General features: G+C 43.0%; 1 protein-coding gene across 2 annotated transcripts; it reads right to left on the minus strand.

Moving 5' to 3' along the window:
* Positions 1 to 11: 11 nt before the first annotated feature.
* LOC139533805 (protein arginine N-methyltransferase 8-B-like) lies at positions 12 to 22,488 on the minus strand. 2 transcript variants are annotated; one of them, XM_071332203.1, is made up of 10 exons: positions 22,301 to 22,488; positions 21,252 to 21,476; positions 16,883 to 17,038; positions 15,026 to 15,089; positions 11,243 to 11,385; positions 8,983 to 9,070; positions 6,104 to 6,219; positions 4,308 to 4,458; positions 3,063 to 3,181; positions 12 to 800 (listed from the first exon to the last, which is right to left on the minus strand). In XM_071332203.1, the coding sequence occupies exons 1-10, from the start codon at positions 22,364 to 22,366 to the stop codon at positions 717 to 719; spliced, it is 1,212 nt and encodes a 403-aa protein (XP_071188304.1). In that variant the 5' UTR covers positions 22,367 to 22,488; the 3' UTR covers positions 12 to 716. The 2 variants fall into 2 exon arrangements, with proteins under 2 accessions (XP_071188304.1, XP_071188303.1); XM_071332202.1 differs by having other exon boundaries at positions 3,060 to 3,181; positions 22,301 to 22,487.
* Between the last annotated feature and the right edge of the window lie 1,534 nt (positions 22,489 to 24,022).

The following is a 24,022-nucleotide window of genomic DNA, read 5'->3' on the forward strand; positions in this document are numbered from 1 at the left end:
TTTCCCAACAATTCTAAGTAATTGTTCTTTATTTGTTCATCACTCCTACACCACACCCCAAAATCAAAATGGTAAAATATCTTTTCCAACTGGAAATGGAAGACAAAAGACATTTCTCACAGGTTTCTATCATTAAACATGTTCCATTAGCAATTGTGAATATCTCAAATGATCAAATCATGATACCTGAAATCAACCAAGAACAAAAAGATAAACATGCAAATAACGTACCAGTACTGATTACCAACAAAATATACCTAACTTGAACAAACACTGAATGACTTTCCTGTTAAACTCTTAGGTTCTGCATTCGTTGAACTTTGAAAGACATCGGTGAAACAGATGTGTAGTCTGTCTGTTTTCCTTGATAAAAGACATGCTCAGAGTTTGTCCTGAAAGTGCCTCTGGACTGGCATCTAAAATCCCTATAACTCCTTTAGCTCTAGTACTAATAACACTGAAACTCAACCTGAATAAAATAACAAATCAAGTTCATCAGGGATATTACATTCTCAGGGCAGCTTTAAAAATGTGGCAGGTGATGGCGCTATTGCTTCGAAATGGCTTGTTTTTATGACATCACTTAGGTGCTGGAACGCTGTCATCCAATCAGATGTGTATCGTGTCCCCCTCGGACCAATAGGAGAGCCTGTGCCCTCCCTCAAGATGTGTCCAATAGGGGGCTGAGGAGGGTGATATCGCCCTTTGCTGGTCAGCTAGCGCATCTTGTAGTCGTGGGAAATGGCCGCATCGCACAGCTGTCCTTTAAAGTCCAACTCCAAGGTGAACTCCAGGTCCCGCTGGAATACAAGAGAAGACTCTTCAGTCCACCTATAACCATTTGACAGTATCGTGTCGACCCCAACCATAGGTGCTGCCTCTGGTATTTTCTTTTCACATTGTCCTCCTACAATTTCAGCAACTATGGATGTGTAACCAGGCCAGCACAGTACGACTTGGCTTAGTAGTATGAAAAGGGTATTTGAGATGGACACAACAGTAGGGATATTTAGCCCTTTTGAATGCTTTGAAAATACATCCTTCTTTACTCCCTCCATTTAAAGTAGCCACTGACCTACAGTTGAAGTCGGAAGTTTACATACACCTTAGCCAAATGCATTTAAACTCCGTTTTTAACAATTCCTGACATCTAATCCAAGTAAAAATTCCCCGTCTTAGGTCAGTTAGGATCAACACTTTATTTTAAGAATGTGAAATGTCAGAATAATAGTATAGAGAATTATTTATTTCAGCTTTTATTTCTTTCATCACATTCCTAGTGGGTCAGAAGTTTACATACACTCAATTAGTATTTGATAGCATTGCCTTTAAATTGTTTAACTTGAGTCACACAAGCTTCCCACAATAAGCTGGGTGAATTTTGGCCCATTCCTCCTGACAGAGCTGGTGTAACTGAGTCAGGTTTGTAGGCCTCCTTGCTCGCACACACTTTTTCAGTTCTGCCCACAAATGTTCTATAGGCTTGAGGTCAGTGCTTTGTGATGGCCACTCCAATACCTTGACTTTGTTGTCCTTAAGCCATTTTGCCACAACTTTGGAAGTATGCTTGGGGTCAATGTCCATTTGGAAGACCCATTTGCGACCAAGCTTTAACTTCCTGACTGATGTCTTGAGATGTTGCTTCAATATATCCACATAATTTTCCTACCTCATGATGCCATCTATTTTGTGGAGTGCACCAGTCCCTCCTGCAGCAAAGCACCCCCACAACATGATGCTGCCACCCCCGTGCTTCACGGTTGGGATGGTGTTCTTCGGCTTGCAAGCCTCCCCCTTTTTCCTCCAAACATAATGATGGTCATTATGGCCAAACAGTTCTATTTTTGTTTCATCAGACCAGAGGACATTTCTCCAAAAAGTACGATTTTTGTCCCCATGTGCAGTTGCAAACCGTAGTCTGTTTTTTTTATGGCGGTTTTGGAGCAGTGGCTTCTTCCTTGCTGATTGGCCTTTCAGGTTATGTCGATATAGGACTCGTTTTACTGTGTATATAGATACTTTTGTACCTGTTTCCTCCAGCATCTTCACAAGGTCCTTTGCTGTTGTTCTGGGATTGATTTGCACTTTTCACACCAAAGTACGTTCATCTCATGGAGACAGAACGCGTCTCCTTCCTGAGCGGTATGATGGCTGCGTGGTCCCATGGTGTTTATACTTGCGTACTATTGTTTGTACAGATGGACGTGGTACCGTCAGGCGTTTGGAAATTGCTCCCAAGGATGAACCAGACTTGTGGAGGTCTCCAATTTTTTTTCTGAGGTCTTGGCTGATTTCTTTTCATTTTCCCATGATGTCAAGCAAAGAGGCACTGAGTTTGAAGGTAGGCCTTGAAATACGTCTACAGGTACACCTCCAATTGACTCAAATTATGTACATTAGCCTATCAGAAGCTTCTAAAGCCATGACATCATTTTCTGGAATTTTCCCAGCTGTTTAAATGCAGAGTCAACTTAGAGTCAACTTCTGACCCACTGGAATTGTGATACAGGGAATTATGAGTGAAATAATCTGTCTGTAAACAATTGTTGGAAAAATTACTTGTGTCATGCACAAAGTAGATGTCCTAACATACTTGCCAAAACTATAGTTTGCTAACAAGAAATTTGTGGAGTGGTTGAAAAACGATATTTAATGACTCTAACCTAAGTGTATGTAAACTTCCGACAACTGTATATAAAGTTGGATAAGTGATGGCAAGTTTCCCACCGTACTACTTTCACCAATCCAACCCTCTCCGATCTGTGAATACTTCGAATAAGGGAAGAAGGGAGGATGCATTTGAGGAGTTTTAACAGTTAAAGTGGGTGGTACAGCAATAGGATGGCGGTTTTGCGGCGTCTGAGCTAATACTCATATAGGGTTTCACTCTTAGAAAGACATATTCATAGATCATGTTAAAGACTTGACATCTATAGTCAGGAGTCGTTGGCTGGACTATAGAAAAACCCCATCTAGAATAAAAAAAATTAAAACAGCATTTTATTCTATGCTGGTGTGGAGTGAGCTGCAGTTCTAGTACAGCATAGCACTATTCTCACCACGTTCTTTTCGTTGGGCTTGACTGCGATGCTGCCCAGTATCTCCTCTCCCTTCCTCACAGTCAGGTAGTCCTCCAGGTAAAACACTGTCTGCTTCCAGTGGGTACTGGCGGCGTCAGGAGCTGGCCATGGGAGAGAGGGGAGGAATAGGAGGTGGGGAAGAAGAGAGGAGGGGGAAATGGAAGAGGGGGAGGAATAGGAGGAGGGGAACAAGAGAGGAGGAGGGGGAGATGGAAGAGAGGGGGAGGAATAGGAGGAGGGGAACAAGAGAGAAGAGGCGGAGATGGAGAGAGGATTAGGAGAAAATGAAAACGGTATTGAGACATAGGGGAGATCTCAATTGCACACACCTTGCGTCCTCTCTCCTTGTCTCCTTCTCATCACCCATTGGATAAGAAAGCCAGAGGTCTCTCCCCTCTGACCTATCCTATCCTGCAAAGGGTTTTGAGTAGGAAAGAGGACGCTATGAGTATGCAATTGAGATCTTCACAGAGATAGTGGAGAGTGAAATAATCAGGAGGGAGACAGAAAAAGTACCATTGGTCTGTATTTTTAACCTGTGCAGTTCCACTTAATACCACTAGAGGGGGTCAAGAGCTGAGAGCCAGAGTCAACTTCTCATTATAGGAAACAGCAAAGGATGTTATTACTACATGATTTTATGTCTAGCAGTACCTTTTGATCATCAGCCTCAAACCTACACCTCACAATAATATCGCCCTCCCCTTGTCAAAACCTTGAAGAATTAAAATGCAAAAAATATGCTGTGCTTCCACAATCTTCCAAACAAAACCAAAGGATTATTGCCAGAGACAAGAATATTTGTACAAGTGCTACAACTGACTGATTTACACAAAATGATTGATGTCTGTTTGAAATGACAACTTTCCATTGTTGCATAACCTGGACAGGACCCAGAAACCGAACACAGTGGTTCTCTCCCTGTAAAAGATCTCTAGTGGCTTCAGGTTCCAGACCTTATAACAACACAAGTGGCTTGTGTGGAAGACATGTAACTTATATTGTCATACACCTAATTTCAAAGGACCTAGCGTTTAGTGTACATGAATGTGGTCACATCGCGGGTTGTGTTCATTAGTGCACACCGTAGCAAAACGTTTTTGCAACGGAAAACAAAAGTAGGTCTTTCTTATTGGACTAGTTCAGGTAGTCCTTCCCTGTTTCAGTCTGTTTTCTGACTCTTGGTGCCAAATGAACACAACCCATTTGTGTGTGGTGAGGTCTAACCGGTAGAGAAGCCAGTCTTCTTATGACACTTTGTGAACTCGATGTTGAAGTAGGTGACCATGGCGTGGACATAGTCGTTCCTCTGGATCTGCAGGCAGAAGGCCGTGGTGAAAGACAGGTCCTCAGGCTTCACCGTGTAGATGTCCACTTCCTGGGTCATAGGTTACAAAGGAAATATGGTACAGGGAGACATGCATCGGAAGAAAGATATCTCTCTCTCTCACCTCTCTCTCTCACACACACACATACACTTCTCCTTTCTCCTCTATTTCAACATATCTCTCTCAATCTCTCTATCTCTCTCCTTACATCTATCACTCCCTCATACATAAAAGCACTGTCAGACATACACCAATGCACATCTCTCAAACACACGTCTTCGGCTCCATTCCGCCTCTTCAACCTCATTATCTATGGGATGATATTAGATTGTTGAGAAGTTTCATGACATGCTTTCTGATCCAGTGCTTTTTGCACCCCCCCTCCCACACCTGCCCCCCCTCTGTGGTGTTTTCTTCCCAGTCAGTGAACAGGTTTCTCTGCTGTGTGTCAGGAGCTCTAATGTATTCTGTCACACTAAAGCACTTCAGGCTTGTAACTGGAAGTGGAATCCACACCCTGTACCTGACTAAGCTCCCCTTCCATTTTGTGTTCTACTCTTTATTTCATTCAATTCCACCCAATATATTTGTTTATTCATTCATTCATTAATGTATCCAATCGAGTCAGTCAGTGAGTCAATCATCTTTTTTATTAATTCATTCCTTCATCTGTTCAATTCATCCATCCATCCTATCATTCATACGCCCTAGAAAGCATGGCACCTCTCAGCATCAAATACTTTCCTCCTGAAGATAATTCACACAGCATCTCATATCATGCCTCACACATTGAAATGGAGGATATATTATCTCTTTTGGATGATTCATGTGACATTGGACAGGACAGACAGGCCGTCATTGGACAGGACAGACAGGCCATCATTGACCAGGACAGACAGGCCGTCATTGGACAGGACAGAACAGCAGTGTTAAATCCCAATGTGTCACACAGACCCGGGAGTGCCAGGCCTATTTATGGCTCAGATACGGTGGCTGGCATGGGTCCCACTGTGAAGTCTGTACAGTCTAGACACATTCATTGACATGCAAATCACAGACAGGGACACGGAACCCATTTAGGGCTCATCATAATTCTTGGCTGGTAGTCTCTCTGTGACACTTCAATTTTGGAAAGTAATTTTTTTAGTCTGGATTCAGGCAATAAATAATAACAAGTGTGTATTATACGGAAGTGAGATTTAGATTTTTTGTTGTTGTTGCATATCCCTGTCACGCCCTGACCATAGATTGCTTTGTATGTTTCTATGTTTTGTTTGGTCAGGGTGTGATGTGGGTGGGCATTCTATGTTGTATGTCTAGGTTGTCTTTTTCTATGTGTTTGGCCTAGTATGGTTCTCAATCAGAGGCAGGTGTCAGTCGTTGTCTCTGATTGGGAGCCATATTTAGGTAGCCTGTTTTCCTTTGTGTTTTGTGGGTGGTTGTATCCTGTGTTAGTGTTTTCACCATACGGGACTGTTTCGGGTTTGTTTGTACTTTTGTTATTTCGTTCAGTGTTCTGTTTGATTTAATAAAAATATCAATATGGACACTTACCACGCTGCGTATTGGTCCGATCCTTGCTACTCCTCGCCAGACGAAGAGGACGAAACCCGTTACAATCCCAACTCCCCCTGAGAGTAGGGCCAGGGTCAGCCATTATCACACACACACACACACACACACACACACACTGACCTTGACTAGGCAGGAGTTGGTCACCACCTGTTTGGGGTCCACCACGTCCACCAGGGGCTCTCTCATGGCCACGTTACGGATGCAGGTCATGTCAAAACCGTACACGTTCTCCCACCCTGAATACACACACACACTCATATATGAGCAAAACTGGTACACTCTGTGTCTGAAGTGGTGGTCATCACACAACCTCTCTCTCTCTCTCTAAGTGGTGGTCATCACACAACCTCTCTCTCTCTAAGTGGTGGTCATCACACAACCTCTCTCTCTCTAAGTGGTGGTCATCACACAACATCTCTCTCTCTCTCTAAGTGGTGGTCATCACACAACCTCTCTCTCTCTCTCTCTAAGTGGTGGTCATCACACAACCTCTCTCTCTCTAAGTGGTGGTCATCACACAACCTCTCTCTCTCTCTCTAAGTGGTGGTCATCACACAACCTCTCTCTCTCTCTCTTTAAGTGGTGGTCATCACACAACCTCTCTCTCTCTCTCTAAGTGGTGGTCATCACACAACCTCTCTCTCTCTCTCTAAGTGGTGGTCATCACACAACATCTCTCTCTCTCTCTAAGTGGTGGTCATCACACAGCCTCTCTCTCTCTCTCTAAGTGGTGGTCATCACACAGCCTCTCTATCTCTCTCTAAGTGGGGGTCATCACACAGACTCTCTCTCTCTCTCTCTCTCTCTCTCTCTCTCTCTCTCTCAGTGGTGGTCATCACACAGACTCTCTATCTCAGTGGTGGTCATCACACAGACTCTCCCTCAGTGGTGGTCATCACACAGACTCTCTCTCAGTGGTGGTCATCACACAGACTCTCTCTCAGTGGTGGTCATCACACAGACTCTCTCTCAGTGGTGGTCATCACACAGACTCTCTCTCAGTGGTGGTCATCACACAGACTCTCTCTCAGTGGTGGTCATCACACAGACTCTCTCTCTCTCTCTCTCAGTGGTGGTCATCACACAGACTCTCTCTCAGTGATGGTCATCACACATACTCTCTCTCAGTGGTGGTCATCACATAGACTCTCAGTGGTGGTCATCACACAGACTCTCTCTCTCTCTCTAAGTGGTGGTCATCACACAACCTCTCTCTCTCTCTAAGTGGTGGTCATCACACAACCTCTCTCTCGCTAAGTGGTAGTCATCACACAACCTCTTTCTCTCTCTCTAAGTGGTGGTCATCACACAGCCTCTCTCTCTCTAAGTGGTGGTCATCACACAACCCCTCTCTCTCTCTCTCTAAGTGGTGGTCATCACACAACCTATCTCTCTCTCTCTAAGTGGTGGTCATCACACAACCTCTCTCTCTCTCTCTAAGTGGTGGTCATCACACAGCCTCTCTCTCTCTACGTGGTGGTCATCACACAGACTCTCTCTCTAAATGGTGGTCATCACACATACTCTCTCTCTAAATGGTGGTCATCACACAGCCTCTCTCTCTCTCTAAGTGGTGGTCATCACACAGACTCTCTCTCTCTCTCTCAGTGGTGGTCATCACACAGACTCTCTCTCAGTGGTGGTCATCACACAGACTCTCTCTCAGTGGTGGTCATCACACAGACTTTCTCTCTCTCACTGGTGGTCATGACACAGACTCTCTCTCTCTAAGTGGTGGTCATCACACAGACTCTCTCTCAGTGGTGGTCATCACACAGACTCTCTCTCGGTGGTGGTCATCACACAGACTCTCTCTCAATGGTGGTCATCACACAGACTCTCTCTCAGTGGTGGTCATCACACAGACTTTCTCTCAGTGGTGGTCATCACACAGACTCTCTCTCTCAGTGGTGGTCATCACACAGACTCTCTCTCAGTGGTGGTCATCACACAGACTCTCTCTCAGTGGTGGTCATCACACAGACTCTCTCTCAGTGGTGGTCATCACACAGACTCTCTCTCAGTGGTGGTCATCACACAGACTCTCTCTCAGTGGTGGTCATCACACAGACTCGCTCTCAGTGGTTGTCATCACACAGACTCTCTCTCTCTCAGTGGTGGTCATCACACAGACTCTCTCTCTCTCAGTGGTGGTCATCACACAGACTCTCTCTCTCTCTCAGTGGTGGTCATCACACAGACTCTCTCTCTCTCAGTGGTGGTCATCACACAGACTCTCTCAGTGGTGGTCATCACACAGACTCTCTCTCAGTGGTGGTCATCACACAGACTCTCTCTCTCTCTCTAAGTGGTGGTCATCCCACAGACTCTCTCTGTGGTGGTCATCACACAGACTCTCTCAGTGGTGGTCATCACACAGACTCTCTCAGTGGTGGTCATCACACAGACTCTCTCTCTCTCTAAGTGGTGGTCATCCCACAGACTCTCTCTCAGTGGTGGTCATCACACAGACTCTCTCTCACTCTCTCAGTGGTGGTCATCACACAGACTCTCTCTCTCTCAGTGGTGGTCATCACACAGACTCTATTGACACTGTGTTGGATTGGAAGAGTGTCTCTTGTTTTAGATTGAGATTAAAACTGTTATTCTCTATTTGCTGCCTAGGATCGATAACAACCCTCAGAAACAGTGGAAAGATAGCACAGCTCTACAGTTGCCAAAAATGTGGGCTCAGTCCTTCCACCCTCCCTTAGTGTGTCTATCTGGTGTTCCTCTAGTGAGAGACAGGGGCCTTAAATACTCTTCTACTATGTCTGGCAGCCTTGTATTATAGGTCTACTTCAGTTAGGGTTAAGAACAGAGCAGACAGGCTCTCCCTCTCTTCCCTCCATCCCTCCTCTACACAGCTCTCTGTAGTCTAGTCCAACCCAGAGGCTGGAGGAGAGAGCCTACTGGAAGAGGGAGAGGATAGGATACCTCCAGCATACATACAGTATACACACAGTAGCTAAGAAACAGAGACGGAAGGATGTTCTCACAGTGTATCTTGAAGTCCTTGTACTGCCTGTCCTCGATGGCCACCACATACAGGGCAGCCCTGTCAGGAAACATCAGCCCTCCAGGCTTCTGAATGTGAGAGGAGACACCAACATACAGTGGGGAGAACAAGTATTTGATCCACTGCCGATTTTGCAGGTTTTCCTACTTACAAAGCATGTAGAGGTCTGTAATTTTTATCATAGGTACACTTCAACTGTGAGAGACGGAATTTAAAACAAAAATCCAGAAAATCACATTGTATGATTTTTAAGTAATTAATTCGCATTTTATTGCATGACATAAGTATTTGATCACCTACCAACCAGTAAGAATTCCGGCTCTCACAGACCTGTTAGTTTTTCTTTAAGAAGCCCTCCTGTTCTCCACTCATTACCTGTATTAACTGCACCTGTTTGAACTCGTTACCTGTATAAAAGACACCTGTCCACCCACTCAATCAAACAGACTCCAACCTCTCCACAATGGCCAAGACCAGAGAGCTGTGTGAGGACATCAGGGATAAAATTGTAGACCTGCACACGGCTGGGATGGGCTACAGGACAATAGGTAAGCAGCTTGGTGAGAAGGCAACAACTGTTGGCGCAATTATTAGAAAAAGGAAGAAGTTCAAGATGACGGTCAATCACCCTCGGTCTGGGGCTCCATGCAAGATCTCACCTCGTGGGGCATCAATGATCATGAGGAAGGTGAGGGATCAGCCCAGAACTACACGGCAGGACCTGGTCAATGACCTGAAGAGAGCTGGGACCACAGTCTCAAAGAAAACCATTAGTAACACACTACGCCGTCATGGATTAAAATCCTGCAGCGCACGCAAGGTCCCCCTGCTCAAGCCAGCGCATGTCCAGGCCCGTCTGAAGTTTGCCAATGACCATCTGGATTATCCAGAGGAGGAATTGGAGAAGGTCATGTGGTCTGATGAGACAAAAATAGAGCTTTTTGGTCTAAACTCCACTCGCCGTGTTTGGAGGAAGAAGAAGGATTAGTACAACCCCAAGAACACCATCCTAACCGTGAAGCTTGGAGGTGGAAACATCATTCTTTGGGGATGCTTTTCTGCAAAGGGGACAGGACGACTGCACCGTATTGAGGGGAGGATGGATGGGGCCATGCATCGCGAGATCTTGGCCAACAACCTCCTTCCCTCAGTAAGAGCATTGAAGATAGGTCGTGGCTGGGTCTTCCAGCATGACAACGACCCGAAACACACAGCCAGGGCAACTAAGGAGTGGCTCCGTAAGAAGCATCTCAAGGTCCTGGAGTGGCCTAGCCAGTCTCCAGACCTGAACCCAATAGAAAATCTTTGGAGGGAGCTGAAAGTCCGTATTGCCCAGCGACAGCCCCGAAACCTGAAGGATCTGGAGAAGGTCTGTATGGAGGAGTGGGCCAAAATCCCTGCTGCAGTGTGTGCAAACCTGGTCAAGAACTACAGGAAACGTATGATCTCTGTAATTGCAAACAAAGGTTTCTGTACCAAATATTAAGTTCTGCTTTTCTGATGTATCAAATACTTATGTCATGCAATAAAATGCAAATTAATTACTTAAAAATCATACAATGTGATTTTCTGGATTTTTGTTTTAGATTCCGTCTCTCACAGTTGAAGTGTACCTGTGATAAAAATTACAGACCTCTACATGCTTTGTAAGTAGGAAAACCTGCAAAATCGGCAGTGTATCAAATACTTGTTCTCCCCACTGTACATTTAGTTGAGATACACCTCATAGAGAATAGAGACATCCTACAGGCACATGCATTGTCTGCACACCTGGCATCCTGTATGTAACATTAGCTCATACCCGGTCTAAAACCCTGAAGCAGCAACACTGGTTAGAAACCAGATCGTCCTCTCGCTGGGCGCTGTAAGCAGGACCTTTGTCGATATGTGGATGCACACACACACACACACACACACGCACAAACATACATGCACACACATCATTGCACATATACATGCATGGATGTACAGGTGTAGGATCTTCATTTGATCTATATTGTCACAGAAGAATTATCCTGCAGCAACAGGATTTGAACGTTTAGTCCATAATGTTGCTTGATTGGTGGTTAGGCTATTAGCTGGACAAAAGTAGGCTCCATGAAAAGTGCAATACTGTTAATATAACCGTGTGTTAGTGTGGGTTTTCACTGAATTTATGTAAATCTTCAAAGCTCATCTGCATTTCCTCTCTCTCTCTCACACACACACACCCATACACAAGAACAAACACACACGCTTACTAGCCATTTGTCCCTGGCGAAGATGACCGTATTGAGCATAGACTCGTAGAAGAGACAGTAGCCCATCCACTCTGAGATGATGATGTCGACTTTCTCCACTGGCAGTTCCACCTCCTCCACCTTCCCATTGAGGATGGTGATGACTGAAGGACAGGACACAGAATGTCACTCACAACACACACTCCACTACACTAAACACTAAACACTCCACTACACTAAACACTACACTATACTAAACACTTCACTACACTAAACACTCCACTACACTAAACACTAAACACTTCACTACACTAAACACTAAACACTCCACTACACTAAACACTACACTACACTAAAATCTACACTACACTAAACACTCCACTACACTAAACACTCTACTACACTAAACACTCCACTACACTAAACACTAAACACTTCACTACACTAAACACTAAACACTCCACTACACTAAACACTACACTACACTAAACACTACACTACACTAAACACTCCACTATACTAAACACTCTACTACACTAAACACTCCACTACACTAAACACTACACTACACCAAACACTCCACTACACTAAACACTCTACTACACTAAACACTCCACTACACTAAACACTACACTAAACACTCTACTACACTAAACAATAAACACTTCACTACACTAAACACTACACTACACTAAACACTCCACTATACTAAACACTTCACTATACTAAACACTCTACTACACTAAACACTCTACTATACTAAACACTCCACTACACTAAACACTTCACTATACTAAACACTTCACTACACTAAACACTACACTACACTAAACACTACACTATACTAAACACTTCACTATACTAAACACTCTACTACACTAAACACTCTACTACACTAAACACTTCACTATACTAAACACTCTACTACACTAAACACTCTACTACACTAAACACTTCACTACACTAAACACTCTACTACACTAAACACTACACTAAACACTCCACTATACTAAACACTAAACACTAAACACTCTACTACACTAAACACTCCACTATACTAAACACTTCACTATACTAAACACTCCACTATACTAAACACTCCACTACACTAAACACTCCACTACACTAAACACTCCACTACACTAAACACTCCACTACACTAAACACTCCACTACACTAAACACTAAACACTCTACTACACTAAACACTCCACTATACTAAACACTTCACTATACTAAACACTCCACTATACTAAACACTCCACTACACTAAACACTCCACTACACTAAACACTCTACTACACTAAACACTCCACTACACTAAACACTCCACTACACTAAACACTCTACTACACTAAACACTTCACTACACTAAACACTACACTACACTAAACACTCCACTATACTAAACACTCCACTACACTAAACACTCCACTACACTAAACACTCTACTACACTAAACACTCTACTACACTAAACACTCCACTACACTAAACACTCTACTACACTAAACATTTCACTAGACTAAACACTCTACTACACTAAACACTCCACTACACTAAACACTCCACTATACTAAACACTACACTACACTAAACACTCCACTATACTAAACACTACACTACACTAAACACTCCACTACACTAAACACTCCACTATACTAAACACTACACTACACTAAACACTAAACACTCTACTACACTAAACACTCCACTATACTAAACACTTCACTATACTAAACACTCCACTATACTAAACACTCCACTACACTAAACACTCCACTACACTAAACACTCTACTACACTAAACACTCCACTACACTAAACATTTCACTATACTAAACACTACACTAAACACTCCACTACACTAAACACTCCACTATACTAAACACTACACTACACTAAACACTCCACTACACTAAACACTTCACTACACTAAACACTCCACTACACTAAACACTCCACTACACTAAACACTCCACTACACTAAACACTCTACTACACTAAACACTCCACTACACTAAACACTCCACTATACTAAACACTCTACTACACTAAACACTCCACTACACTAAACACTCTACTACACTAAACACTCTACTACACTAAACACTCTACTACACTAAACACTCCACTACACTAAACACTCTACTACACTAAACACTCTACTACACTAAACACTACACTACACTAAACACTCCCACTACACTAAACACTCTACTACACTAAACACTCTACTACACTAAACACTCCACTATACTAAACACTCCACTACACTAAACACTACACTACACTAAACACTCCACTACACTAAACACTCCACTACACTAAACACTCCACTATACTAAACACTAAACACTACACTAAACACTCCACTACACTAAACACTCCACTACACTAAACACTCTACTACACTAAACACTCCACTACACTAAACACTCCACTACACTAAACACTCCACTCCACTAAACACTCCACTATACTAAACACTAAACACTACACTAAACACTCCACTATACTAAACACTCCACTACACCAAACACTCCACTACACTAAACATTTCACTACACTAAACACTCCACTCCACTAAACACTCCACTATACTAAACACTAAACACTACACTAAACACTCCACTATACTAAACACTCCACTACACCAAACACTCCAATACACTAAACATTTCACTACACTAAACACTCCACTAAACATTTCACTACACTAAACACTCCACTATACTAAACACTACACTAAACACCCCACTACACTAAACACTCCACTACAGCAAACACTCCACTACACTAAACACTACACTACACTAAACATTTCACTATACTAAACACTACACTAAACACTCCACTACACTAAACACTCCACTACAGCAAACACTCCACTACACTAAACACTACACTACACTAAACACTCCACTAAACATTTCACTATACTAAACACTCCACTACACTAAACACTCCACTATACTAAACACTACACTAAACACTCCACTACACTACACACTCCACTATACTAAACACTACACTAAACACTCCACTACAGCAAACACTCCACTACACTACACTAAACATTTCACTACACTAAACACTCCACTAAACATTTCACTATACTAAACACTCCAGTACAACAAAAATATATTCTAAATGTTAGAATAACATTGATCAAGTGTCAATGTTCCACTTTTTGTTCTGGGTCATTCAATTAGATGTCCATCTGTGGAGTTCCATCAATGTGACATTTCACAGTGGTAATCAGTGACATACAGCTCATTCTGATTGACGTCTCAGTTTAGGGATGTTTTGTTTGGGAGGAGAGTTGCCAGATAGAGCTGCCAGCCGGAGTCCAGGGTGAAGATGTCTGTCTGAATATCTCTCTCTCTCTCTCTCTCTCTCTCTCTCTCTCTCTCTCTCTCTCTCTGTCTCTGTCTCTGTCTCTGTCTCTGTCTCTGTCTCTGTCTCTCTCTGTCTCTCCCCTGCCTCTCTCTCCCTCTTTCTCTAACTACCTCTCCCTCTCCCTCTCTCTCCCCTGCCTCTCTCTCTAACTACCTTTCCCTCCTCTCTCTCTCTCCCCTGCCTCTCTCTCCCTCTCTCTCCCCTGCCTCTCTCTCCCTCTCTCTCTAACTACCTCTGTTCTAGAATCAGAAGTTGCCTTTAGACCCAGTTCTAGAATCAGTTTATCCTCCCCAAATCCGTGTCCCTTGACTAGTTAACTTGTAGCATGTAACTTTGACAGGACATAGCCATTCACTACCCTGTGTGAACCTATATAGATGATTGGTTTGTAGTGTAGCTCTTACCATTGTGTAGGTGGTTGGACTTGATGATCTTCTCAGAATACTCTGATATACTTGAACACTCAATCTGGGGAACATAACAAGAAGGAACAAACACAGGTTTGATGAATGTCAGTAAATAAAGAAAAGGTCTGGACTGCTCCTGTGCTTTATTCAGTGGAGAAATGTTGGATGTGCACATCACCTACATACTCGTTGATGAATGTTAGGGCTGACATTAGTTCTACAGGTACACACACACACACACACACACACACACACACACACACACACACACACACACACACACACACACACACACACACACACACACACACACACACACACACACACACACACACACACACACACACACACACACACACACACACACACAGTCTTGTACAGCTAACCTTGTGGGGACATACAATTCAGTCCCATTCAAAATCCTATTTTCCCTAACCCCTAACCCTAAACCTAACCATAATCCTAACCCGTACTCTTACCCTAACCCTAACCCTAACCTTAACCCTAACCCTAACCCTAACCCTAACCCAAAAACCTAAACTTTATCCTAACCCTAAACCTAACCCTAGCTCCTAACCCTAACCCTACAACTAACCCTAGCTCCTAACCTTAATATTTAAATTAATTCTAACCCTAACACTAATTCTAACCTTAACCCTAAACCCCCTAGAAATAGCATTTGACCTTGTGGGGACTAACAAAATGTCCCCAGTTGGTCAATTTTTACTTTGTTTACTATTCTTGTAGGGACTTCTGGTCCCCACAAGAATAGTTAAACACGTCCACACACACACACACACACACACACACACACACACACACACACACACACACACACACACACACACACACACACACACACACACACACACACACACACACACACACACACACACACACACACACACACACACACACACACACACACACACAAAGGCACCCACTGCAATCATTGCAGCTTTACCACTCATCCTAGATCCAATCTCCACTTTATCAAAAATGTTATCCATGTGCTGTATCTTTTCCCTCTCCCCTCCATTGGTGTTATATATGATTCATAAGACCATTTGGGATGCAGATATTGACTCTGTGATCTTCTGCATTAGCGATCATCTGGACGGGAGCCTGGAGATGTGCCTCTGATGTGTGTTAGCTTGTTAGCATTACCGAGGCGACACTGGTGTAGTTACATGGCATGATCTCAGAAGGGTTAGCCAAGATGCTAATGGAGGTAGAGTGTTATGACAATTTACACTATGAACCGGGTGCAGGGTGCTGGTTTGTGTGTGCATGTCTCGTGTGTGTGCATGTGCGTGTGTGTGTGCATGCGTGCGTGCGTGTGTGTGGGTGAACAAGTGTCAGTGCTACACCCACCAGGACTTGTATCATTTATATCCACTTCAACTCAACAGATCAGACGACTGTACGACAGTCGAATATCAACCATCAAGTCCTTTTGTTCCTCGCCTGGTTCACACTACAGGACCAACCCGAGCCAGGCCATGCCGATCTGGGCTGGCCTGGTTACACATCCACCATGGCTGCTTGAGCCATGCTGGAAAAGGACAATGTGAAAGGAAAATATAAAAACCAGCAGGGTATGGTTCAGCTCGGCCCTATAGTGTCCAACAGCCATTTGTTAAACGCATAGCCAGGGGCGCGTCAGAAGGACGCAACATTTTGGAACGTTTAGATAGAAATAGGCTATGTAGAACGAACATGCCTCTCCACATGGAGAATTAAGGAATCACATCAGCTCTATTCATGGAATGTCTATCTGCAACATTCGACAACATTTGGCAAATGAACAGTGTGAAAAAGGTGTTTGGTGTTTAAAGCAGGACAAGGACTCACCCCGTACACGTGCCTGGCGCCTGCGTTGGCAGCGAACATGGACAGGATGCCTGTCCCACTGCCCACGTCCAGAACTATCTTGTCCTTGAACATGTGCTTGTTGTGGTACATGGCATTCCTATAGGTCAGGGTCCGTACTTCATCCTTCAGCATCTCCTGTCCAACAGGGAACAAGATGGGATTGTTGATGGGATTGGGAATCTCACAGAGAGCTGAATCCTAACTTTTATTTAAGTCGAATATTCACTTAGAGCTGGATTCAATCCTTATCGCAGAAGTATCGCGGAATATCCAGCCTTTAGTCATGCATTGGTGTCAATGGGAGACTAAGTGAATATTTTACTTACGTGGAAGTTAGGATTTCCAGAATAAGACTTTGTAGCTCCGTGACAATGACTAGGTCCAGGAGTTTTACCTGGTCAGGTCATGGGGTCAGGAAAACATGATACCATGATACACAGAGGACGTCAAGCTCAAAAAGACTTAACCCTATCAGTCTCGAGATCCCAGCAAAGATCGGCTTTTCATTCATCTGACTTTCAGTTATCTGCATGTCCAGCCCTCACATTTAAGTGTTTTATCATTTTATTTTCAGGACAACCAGGGCTACAAGTAGAACACAAAACACAATTTGACTTATTAAACAGTTGCATTCATGAGTTTTATTGACAAATGTCAATTTTAAAACTAAGGTCTGTGTAAAATGTATATCCAACTAGACAGTGACAACTGCTAGGTGTTTGGAGTTTAACTATGTGAGCTTATTACAGTATTTTAGACAGTATGTCCTGGGATTTCCTATGATCTTCTATGTAGAAGAACCCCTTGCCTTCTAATCACTCTTGTGTGGATTGTGTGCTTCATAGAGCAAAGTGGTTTTTCATAGATAGCTTTAATAGTTTGTAGCTCAAACCATTCGGACATTGTTGTATAAAAGACCCAGCCCCAGACACCTTCGGGATCCGCCCTTGTCTCAAAAACACCCCTTTAGTGCAGCCCCCATTAATCACACAGACTAATGGTGTCTATGGGTGCAGAAGAAATGAACAAATACAATGGTACAACCCAGAAGTCTGTAACTCAAACACACTATGTTAAAAGAGGGCTGAGATGTCCAAAACGCCCAGGCAATACGGTGGGACTCATTGGGTTAATATCAGGCTAACAGAGATTCAACAGAGTGTGGAAAATGTGTATATGAATGTCCTCATACAGTACGTAATGAATATGCTACACTGAACAATTCAGAAGTGGGAGGTACAGGACATGTGTGTGTCCCAAATGTCACCATACTGTATAGCGTACTACTTTCCACCAGATCCCTATGGGCCCTGGTTGAAAGAAGTGCCCTACATAGTGAATATGGTGCCATTTGGGACGTAGTGCATGTCCTCTTAAACATGTAGAAATGACAGCTTCTGGATTTCTAATCATAGAAAACGATCATAGTGACAGAGGCAGTATTTAGGCCGCATCGCTGGCACAGGCTCTTTAAATAGAGGTAGGTCTATAACGAAACCCTGCTGGGATTATCTGATACCCATCTATCTGCACACGCACACACACTCACACATTTTATCAGGGGCAGTTCTGTTCTTGGGTCCGCTTGGCATTCAGACTGTAACCTGACCCACATGCTAAATAAGGACCTCGATAGAAACACATTTTTTGGTTGTTCCCATTCTCTTTTAGGTTACCTAGAGCATTTGGGGTATGAGTCTGACACTTCAATGGATCATTATCTGGGGTATGAGTCTGACACTTCAATAGATCATTATCTGGGGTATGAGTCTGACACTTCAATAGATCATTATCTGGGGTATGAGTCTGACACTTCAATGGATCATTATCTGGGGTATGAGTCTGACACTTCAATAGATCATTATCTGGGGTATGAGTCTGACACTTCAATAGATCATTATCTGGGGTATGAGTCTGACACTTCAATGCCTCGTCCTCTTTCCTTATCCATGCCAGGTACCAGGATGTCAGTCCCGTGATAGCCAGTCAGTTAAGCAGGCAGGCAGTCAACCAGTCAGTCCATTAGTCAGTCAAGCAGGCAGGCAGGCAGTCAACCAGTCAGTCCATTAATCAGTCAGGCAGTCAACCAGTCAGTCCATTAGTCAGTTCCTTAGTTGTTCAGTCAGTCCGTCTGTACGTCTGCTTGTCAATCCATCAATTCAATTTGCTGGCAGCTACATCTGAAAACGTGTAAAGCCTAAACCCCCCAGAGAGCAAGCAGAGGCAACAGTGGTAACAAAACATCCCAACAGGCAGGATAGTAAGAACATCCATTCGTCTCCTACCTACAGTGCCTCCAGAAAATATTCACACCACTTGACTTTTTCCACATTCTGTTGTGTTACAGCCTTTTTTTGGTCACTGGCCCACACACAATAGCGTATAATGTCAACGTGGAATTACATTTTTAGAATTTTGTACAAATTAATAACAAATGAAAAGTTGAAATGTCTTGAGCAATAAGTATTCAACCCCTTTGTTATGGAAAGCCTAAATAAATTCAGGAGTACAAATTTGCTTAACAAGTCACATATTAATGTACGTATTAATTGCATGGACTCACTCTGTGTGCAATAATAGTGTTTAACATGATTTTTGAACGACTACCTCATCTCTGAACCCCACACATACAATTATCTGTAAGATCCCTCAGTCGAGCAGTGAATTTACAACACAGATTCAACCACAAAGACCAGGGAGGTTTTCCAATGCCTCCCAAAGATGAGCATGGTGAAGTTATTAATTATGCTTTGGATGGTGTATCAATACACCCAGTCACTACAAAGATACAGGCGTCCTTCCTAACTCAGTTGCCGGAGAGGAAGGAAAACGCTCAGGGATTTCACCATGAGGCCAATAGTGACTTTAAAACAGTTACATAGTTTAATGCATGTTAGAGGAGAAAACTGAGGATGGATCAACAACATTGTAGTTACTCCACAATACTAACCTGATTGACCGAGTGAAACGAAGGAAGCCTGTACACAATAAAAATATTCCAAAACATGAATCCTGTTTGCAATAAGGCACTAAAGTAAAACTGCAAAAAAAATGTGTCAAAGAAATTAACTTTATGTTCTGAATACAAAGTGTTATGTTTGGGGCAAATCCATCACTAACTACCACTCTTTATATTTTTAAGCATGGTGGTGGCTGCATCATGTTATGGGTATGTTTGTCATTGGCAAGGAAGAGAGTATTTTTTATGTTTTAATGATAAAAAAACGAAATAGAGCTAAGCACAGGCAAAATCCTAGAGGAAAACGGGTTCAGTCTGCTTTCCAACAGACAATGGGAGTCAAATTCACCTTTCAGCAGAAAAATAACCTAAAACACAAGGCCAAATATACACTGGAGTTGCTTACCAAGACGACACTGAATGTTCCTGAGTTGCCTAGTTACAGTTTTGACTTATATCGGCTTGAAAATCTATGGCAAAACTTGAAAATGGCTGTCTAGCAATGATCAACATCCAACTTGACAGAGCTTGAAGAATTTTTTTAAGAATAATGTGCAAATATTGTACAATCCAAGTGTGCAAAGCTCTTAGAGACTTGCCCAGAATGACTCACAGCTGTAATCACTGACAAAGGTGATTCTAACATGTATTGACTTAGGGGGTTGTATACTTATCTAATCAAGATATATTAGTAATTTATTTTGTATCACTTTTGCTTAAAACAAATTTTAAAACATTTCTTCCAGTTTCACATTACAGAGTATGTGGATTGTTGACAAAAAAACAACAATTAAATCCATTTTAATCCCACTTTGTAACACAACAAAAATTGGAAAAAGTAAAGGGTTGTGAATACTTTCTGAAGGCACTATATCTACCTCATGGATGGGTCTCCTACCTACCTCATGGATGAGTATCCTACCTACCTACCTACCTCGTGGATGAGTCTCCTACTTACCTCATGGATGAGTAGCCTAACTACCTACCTGTAGATCGTTTCTCCTTGCCTTCCCTGACTGGATGGTCTGTCCCTGCCTCCTCATGATGAGTTCTGCCTCCTCATCATAGTGCTCACTCCCTGCCTCCTCATGATAGAGTCTCCTACCTACCTCATGGATGAGTAGCCTACCTACCTATTTACCTACCTCGTGGATGAGTCTCCTACCTACCTCATGGATGAGTAGCCTACCTACCTACCTACCTCGTGGATGAGTCTCCTGCCTACCTATCTGATGGATGAGTCTCCTACCTACCTACCTAACTACCTGCCTACCTACCTACCTCATGGGTGAGTCCCCTACCTACCTCATGTATGAGTCCCCTACCTACCTATCTGATGGGTGAGTCTCCTACCCACCTACCTATTTCATGGATGAGTCCCCTACCTACCTCATGGATGCCAAAGTGGGCGTAGGAGTCAAAGTAGTAGTCCTGTGATGTCATTTCCTCCGGGTTGAGCAGCTTTGCCATCTTGCCACGCCCGGGGCAGGTGGGCAGGGCCGCTACATGGGGCGTATGTGGAGGGTGTGGCACATGGTGGACAGTAGGCACAGGTTTGGGCAAGGATGCAGGCTGAAAGGACTGCGACTGGGGGGTAGTGATGGTACGCTGCCGCTAAGAGAGAGGAGGGGGTGAGGCAGAGAGAAATAGGGAATATGAAGATAGAGAGGAGGGTAGGGATAGAGCAAATAAAGAGACAGAAATAAAGATAGACAATGTGGGGAGGAAAGAGAGATGGGAGAGTGAGAGATGAAAAGGGAGGGAGGAAGGGAGATATATATATATATATAGAGAGAGAGAGAGAGGGAGGGAAATCGAGGGAGAGATTAAGAATTAGGGACAGACAAAAGTGAGTGGAGGTGTATTTGAAGAGAGGGCACATTATCAGAGAAGAGCAACAGGACTGGATCTGTTTGCAGTAACAAATCGCTTTCAATACAGTGCACTTTGATTCAAAACCATTTGTTATAGCATTACATGGCTAAATGTGTTATTTACAAATACAGTGAAGCACTTAGAACGCATTAGAGGTCACTTGGTAGGCTAGATTACATAATGTTACGCATCTACCCGTTTTCAGAGCAGCAGGAGTCCATGCGACAGATTGTGCCGAACGGATAGTGAAATCAGCACCAAGGACAGCGCACACGCTAACCACTACAGATCATTTCTGCATTGCATTTCTTTGCAAATGTAATATTTTAACGGGATATATGCCATAACAATTTACAAAAACAACTAAACGTTGCATGTGTCTGCATTGCTTTTTACAGACACCAGTAGTCGACACAATATTGATTACTTCAAAACTGACAAAGACACTAAACATTAATTAACAGAACCATCAGTATTTGATTATTATCGATTATATCAATATAACGAAAGATTTTGACCAGCATATGTCACTCCTTGGATCATTTACCAGCGAACTGACATACCTCAGAATTGTCCGGCTCCGCCATTTTTCTCCGTAGGAGCAGGCAACGCGAGTGCCTCAGTCCCATATGAGCCAACGAGATTTCTTCAACCCAGGGAGGGAAAAATCTTATATAAAATAAACTTAGTAGCTCTCTTTCGATGACCTAGATTTGTTTTCTCTAGATTGACTTTCATAAATGATGCAAACGTTTAATATCAGAAATAGTTAATATTTTAGGCTAAATTCCAACTTATTGTTAGCCCCCTAAAAAGTTATCATGCTCTTCTAAAACGTTAAAAACGACAGGTATCCAACGACAGGTATCCATCGATAAAAACGACAGGTATCCATTTTGTAAAAGTTACAGGTGGTTCCTATAGTGGCACTTGGGCATCAATTGCACCAGCACCCCGAATTAACCTTCCTCTCTCCTCTTGCGCACTGCAACATATGCCTATGATGCAAGCAAACTATACCAAAATGCCTGTAGTCCACGTTAGGAAAATACATCCTCATACTCGGCTTCTCCTCAACAGTTGTTTCCCACGTCTATCAACATATCTCACAAGTCGTTGGCTTGAAATCGCCCCATCAGTCATATTTATATTCGGAGAAGGATGCGCTATCCTCCGTTTGGCTTGGCTACGTTCTCATGGCAAAAGTTGAACTTGACTATTGAGTTGGAGCTGTTCACTAAGGCAGTCAGGCACCGGTTTTTCCAAGAACAGGCTCGTGATCAGAAGTTATAAATCGATGCCTCCCACGCGCCAGATGCCTCTCTTCACCTTCACACCAGATTTTCCGGCAGAATATAGAGAGATACTGTATATAGCGGACCAATTGCCGTACTTCTCGACTTTCGCAGGATTCCCCACCGTGCAGGGCAATTCTTATGAGCACGCAAGTGTCTGTGCCTTTGCAGCATACGTTTCCCCCCATACGGTATCTAACCAACTGTATATGAGCCATGACCTTGAAGACATGTTCTAGCTAGCCTACTTTCGTAATTAACACATGAAAGGCATTCAATCATTTGGGCAAAATGGATCGAAACTGCGTAATTGACACTCTCCCAGGCGTGCCATTCGATCTTAAATGTGAACATTTGTGAATGATCTAACTTGCAGATTCATTGTAAAGTTGGAAATCTAATCGCCTACAGGTGTTTAGTTTATTTCCCTAAAGTGTCATTATGCGTAATGAGCACTTTGATCGCCATACAATAATTGCGGCTTTTAAGGTTGCACTGCAATTTCAAAATATAAAATCTATATGATTGATGGGCAACACATACTGTAATAAGTATCATCCGTTATCATATGTTCAGCATCACACTGACCAGACCTAAGAATCAGAACCAGAAAACGTTATTGCCATGCAACAGTGTTATTACTTCTCTTGGTGTTTTACAAAACATCATCCATATATTTTTCTATCTTATTTATATCTTATATATTCATATAATAATAAAACAGAAAAAAGTAAACGTCCATTAATTTAATGACGCATATTTGCACAAACAGACTTGTATTTCAACACTAAACTGTGATACTTGCAGACACATTGTATATTATCCGCAAAACACCATATGACTAAATGTCTCTCGATTTAAGCGAAATCTTGTTCTAGAGCAGATGCCTCGAGCCTGTTCCTGATTATAGATTGAGGAGGTGTGAGTTTATTGTTAGGCAGCTATAGCAGCTTCCCCCACATTACCACTGCCTGCCTGCCTGCCTCCCAC

Source organism: Salvelinus alpinus, chromosome 11, assembly GCF_045679555.1.
Source record: "Salvelinus alpinus chromosome 11, SLU_Salpinus.1, whole genome shotgun sequence".
NCBI classification, from domain to species: Eukaryota; Metazoa; Chordata; class Actinopteri; order Salmoniformes; family Salmonidae; genus Salvelinus; species Salvelinus alpinus.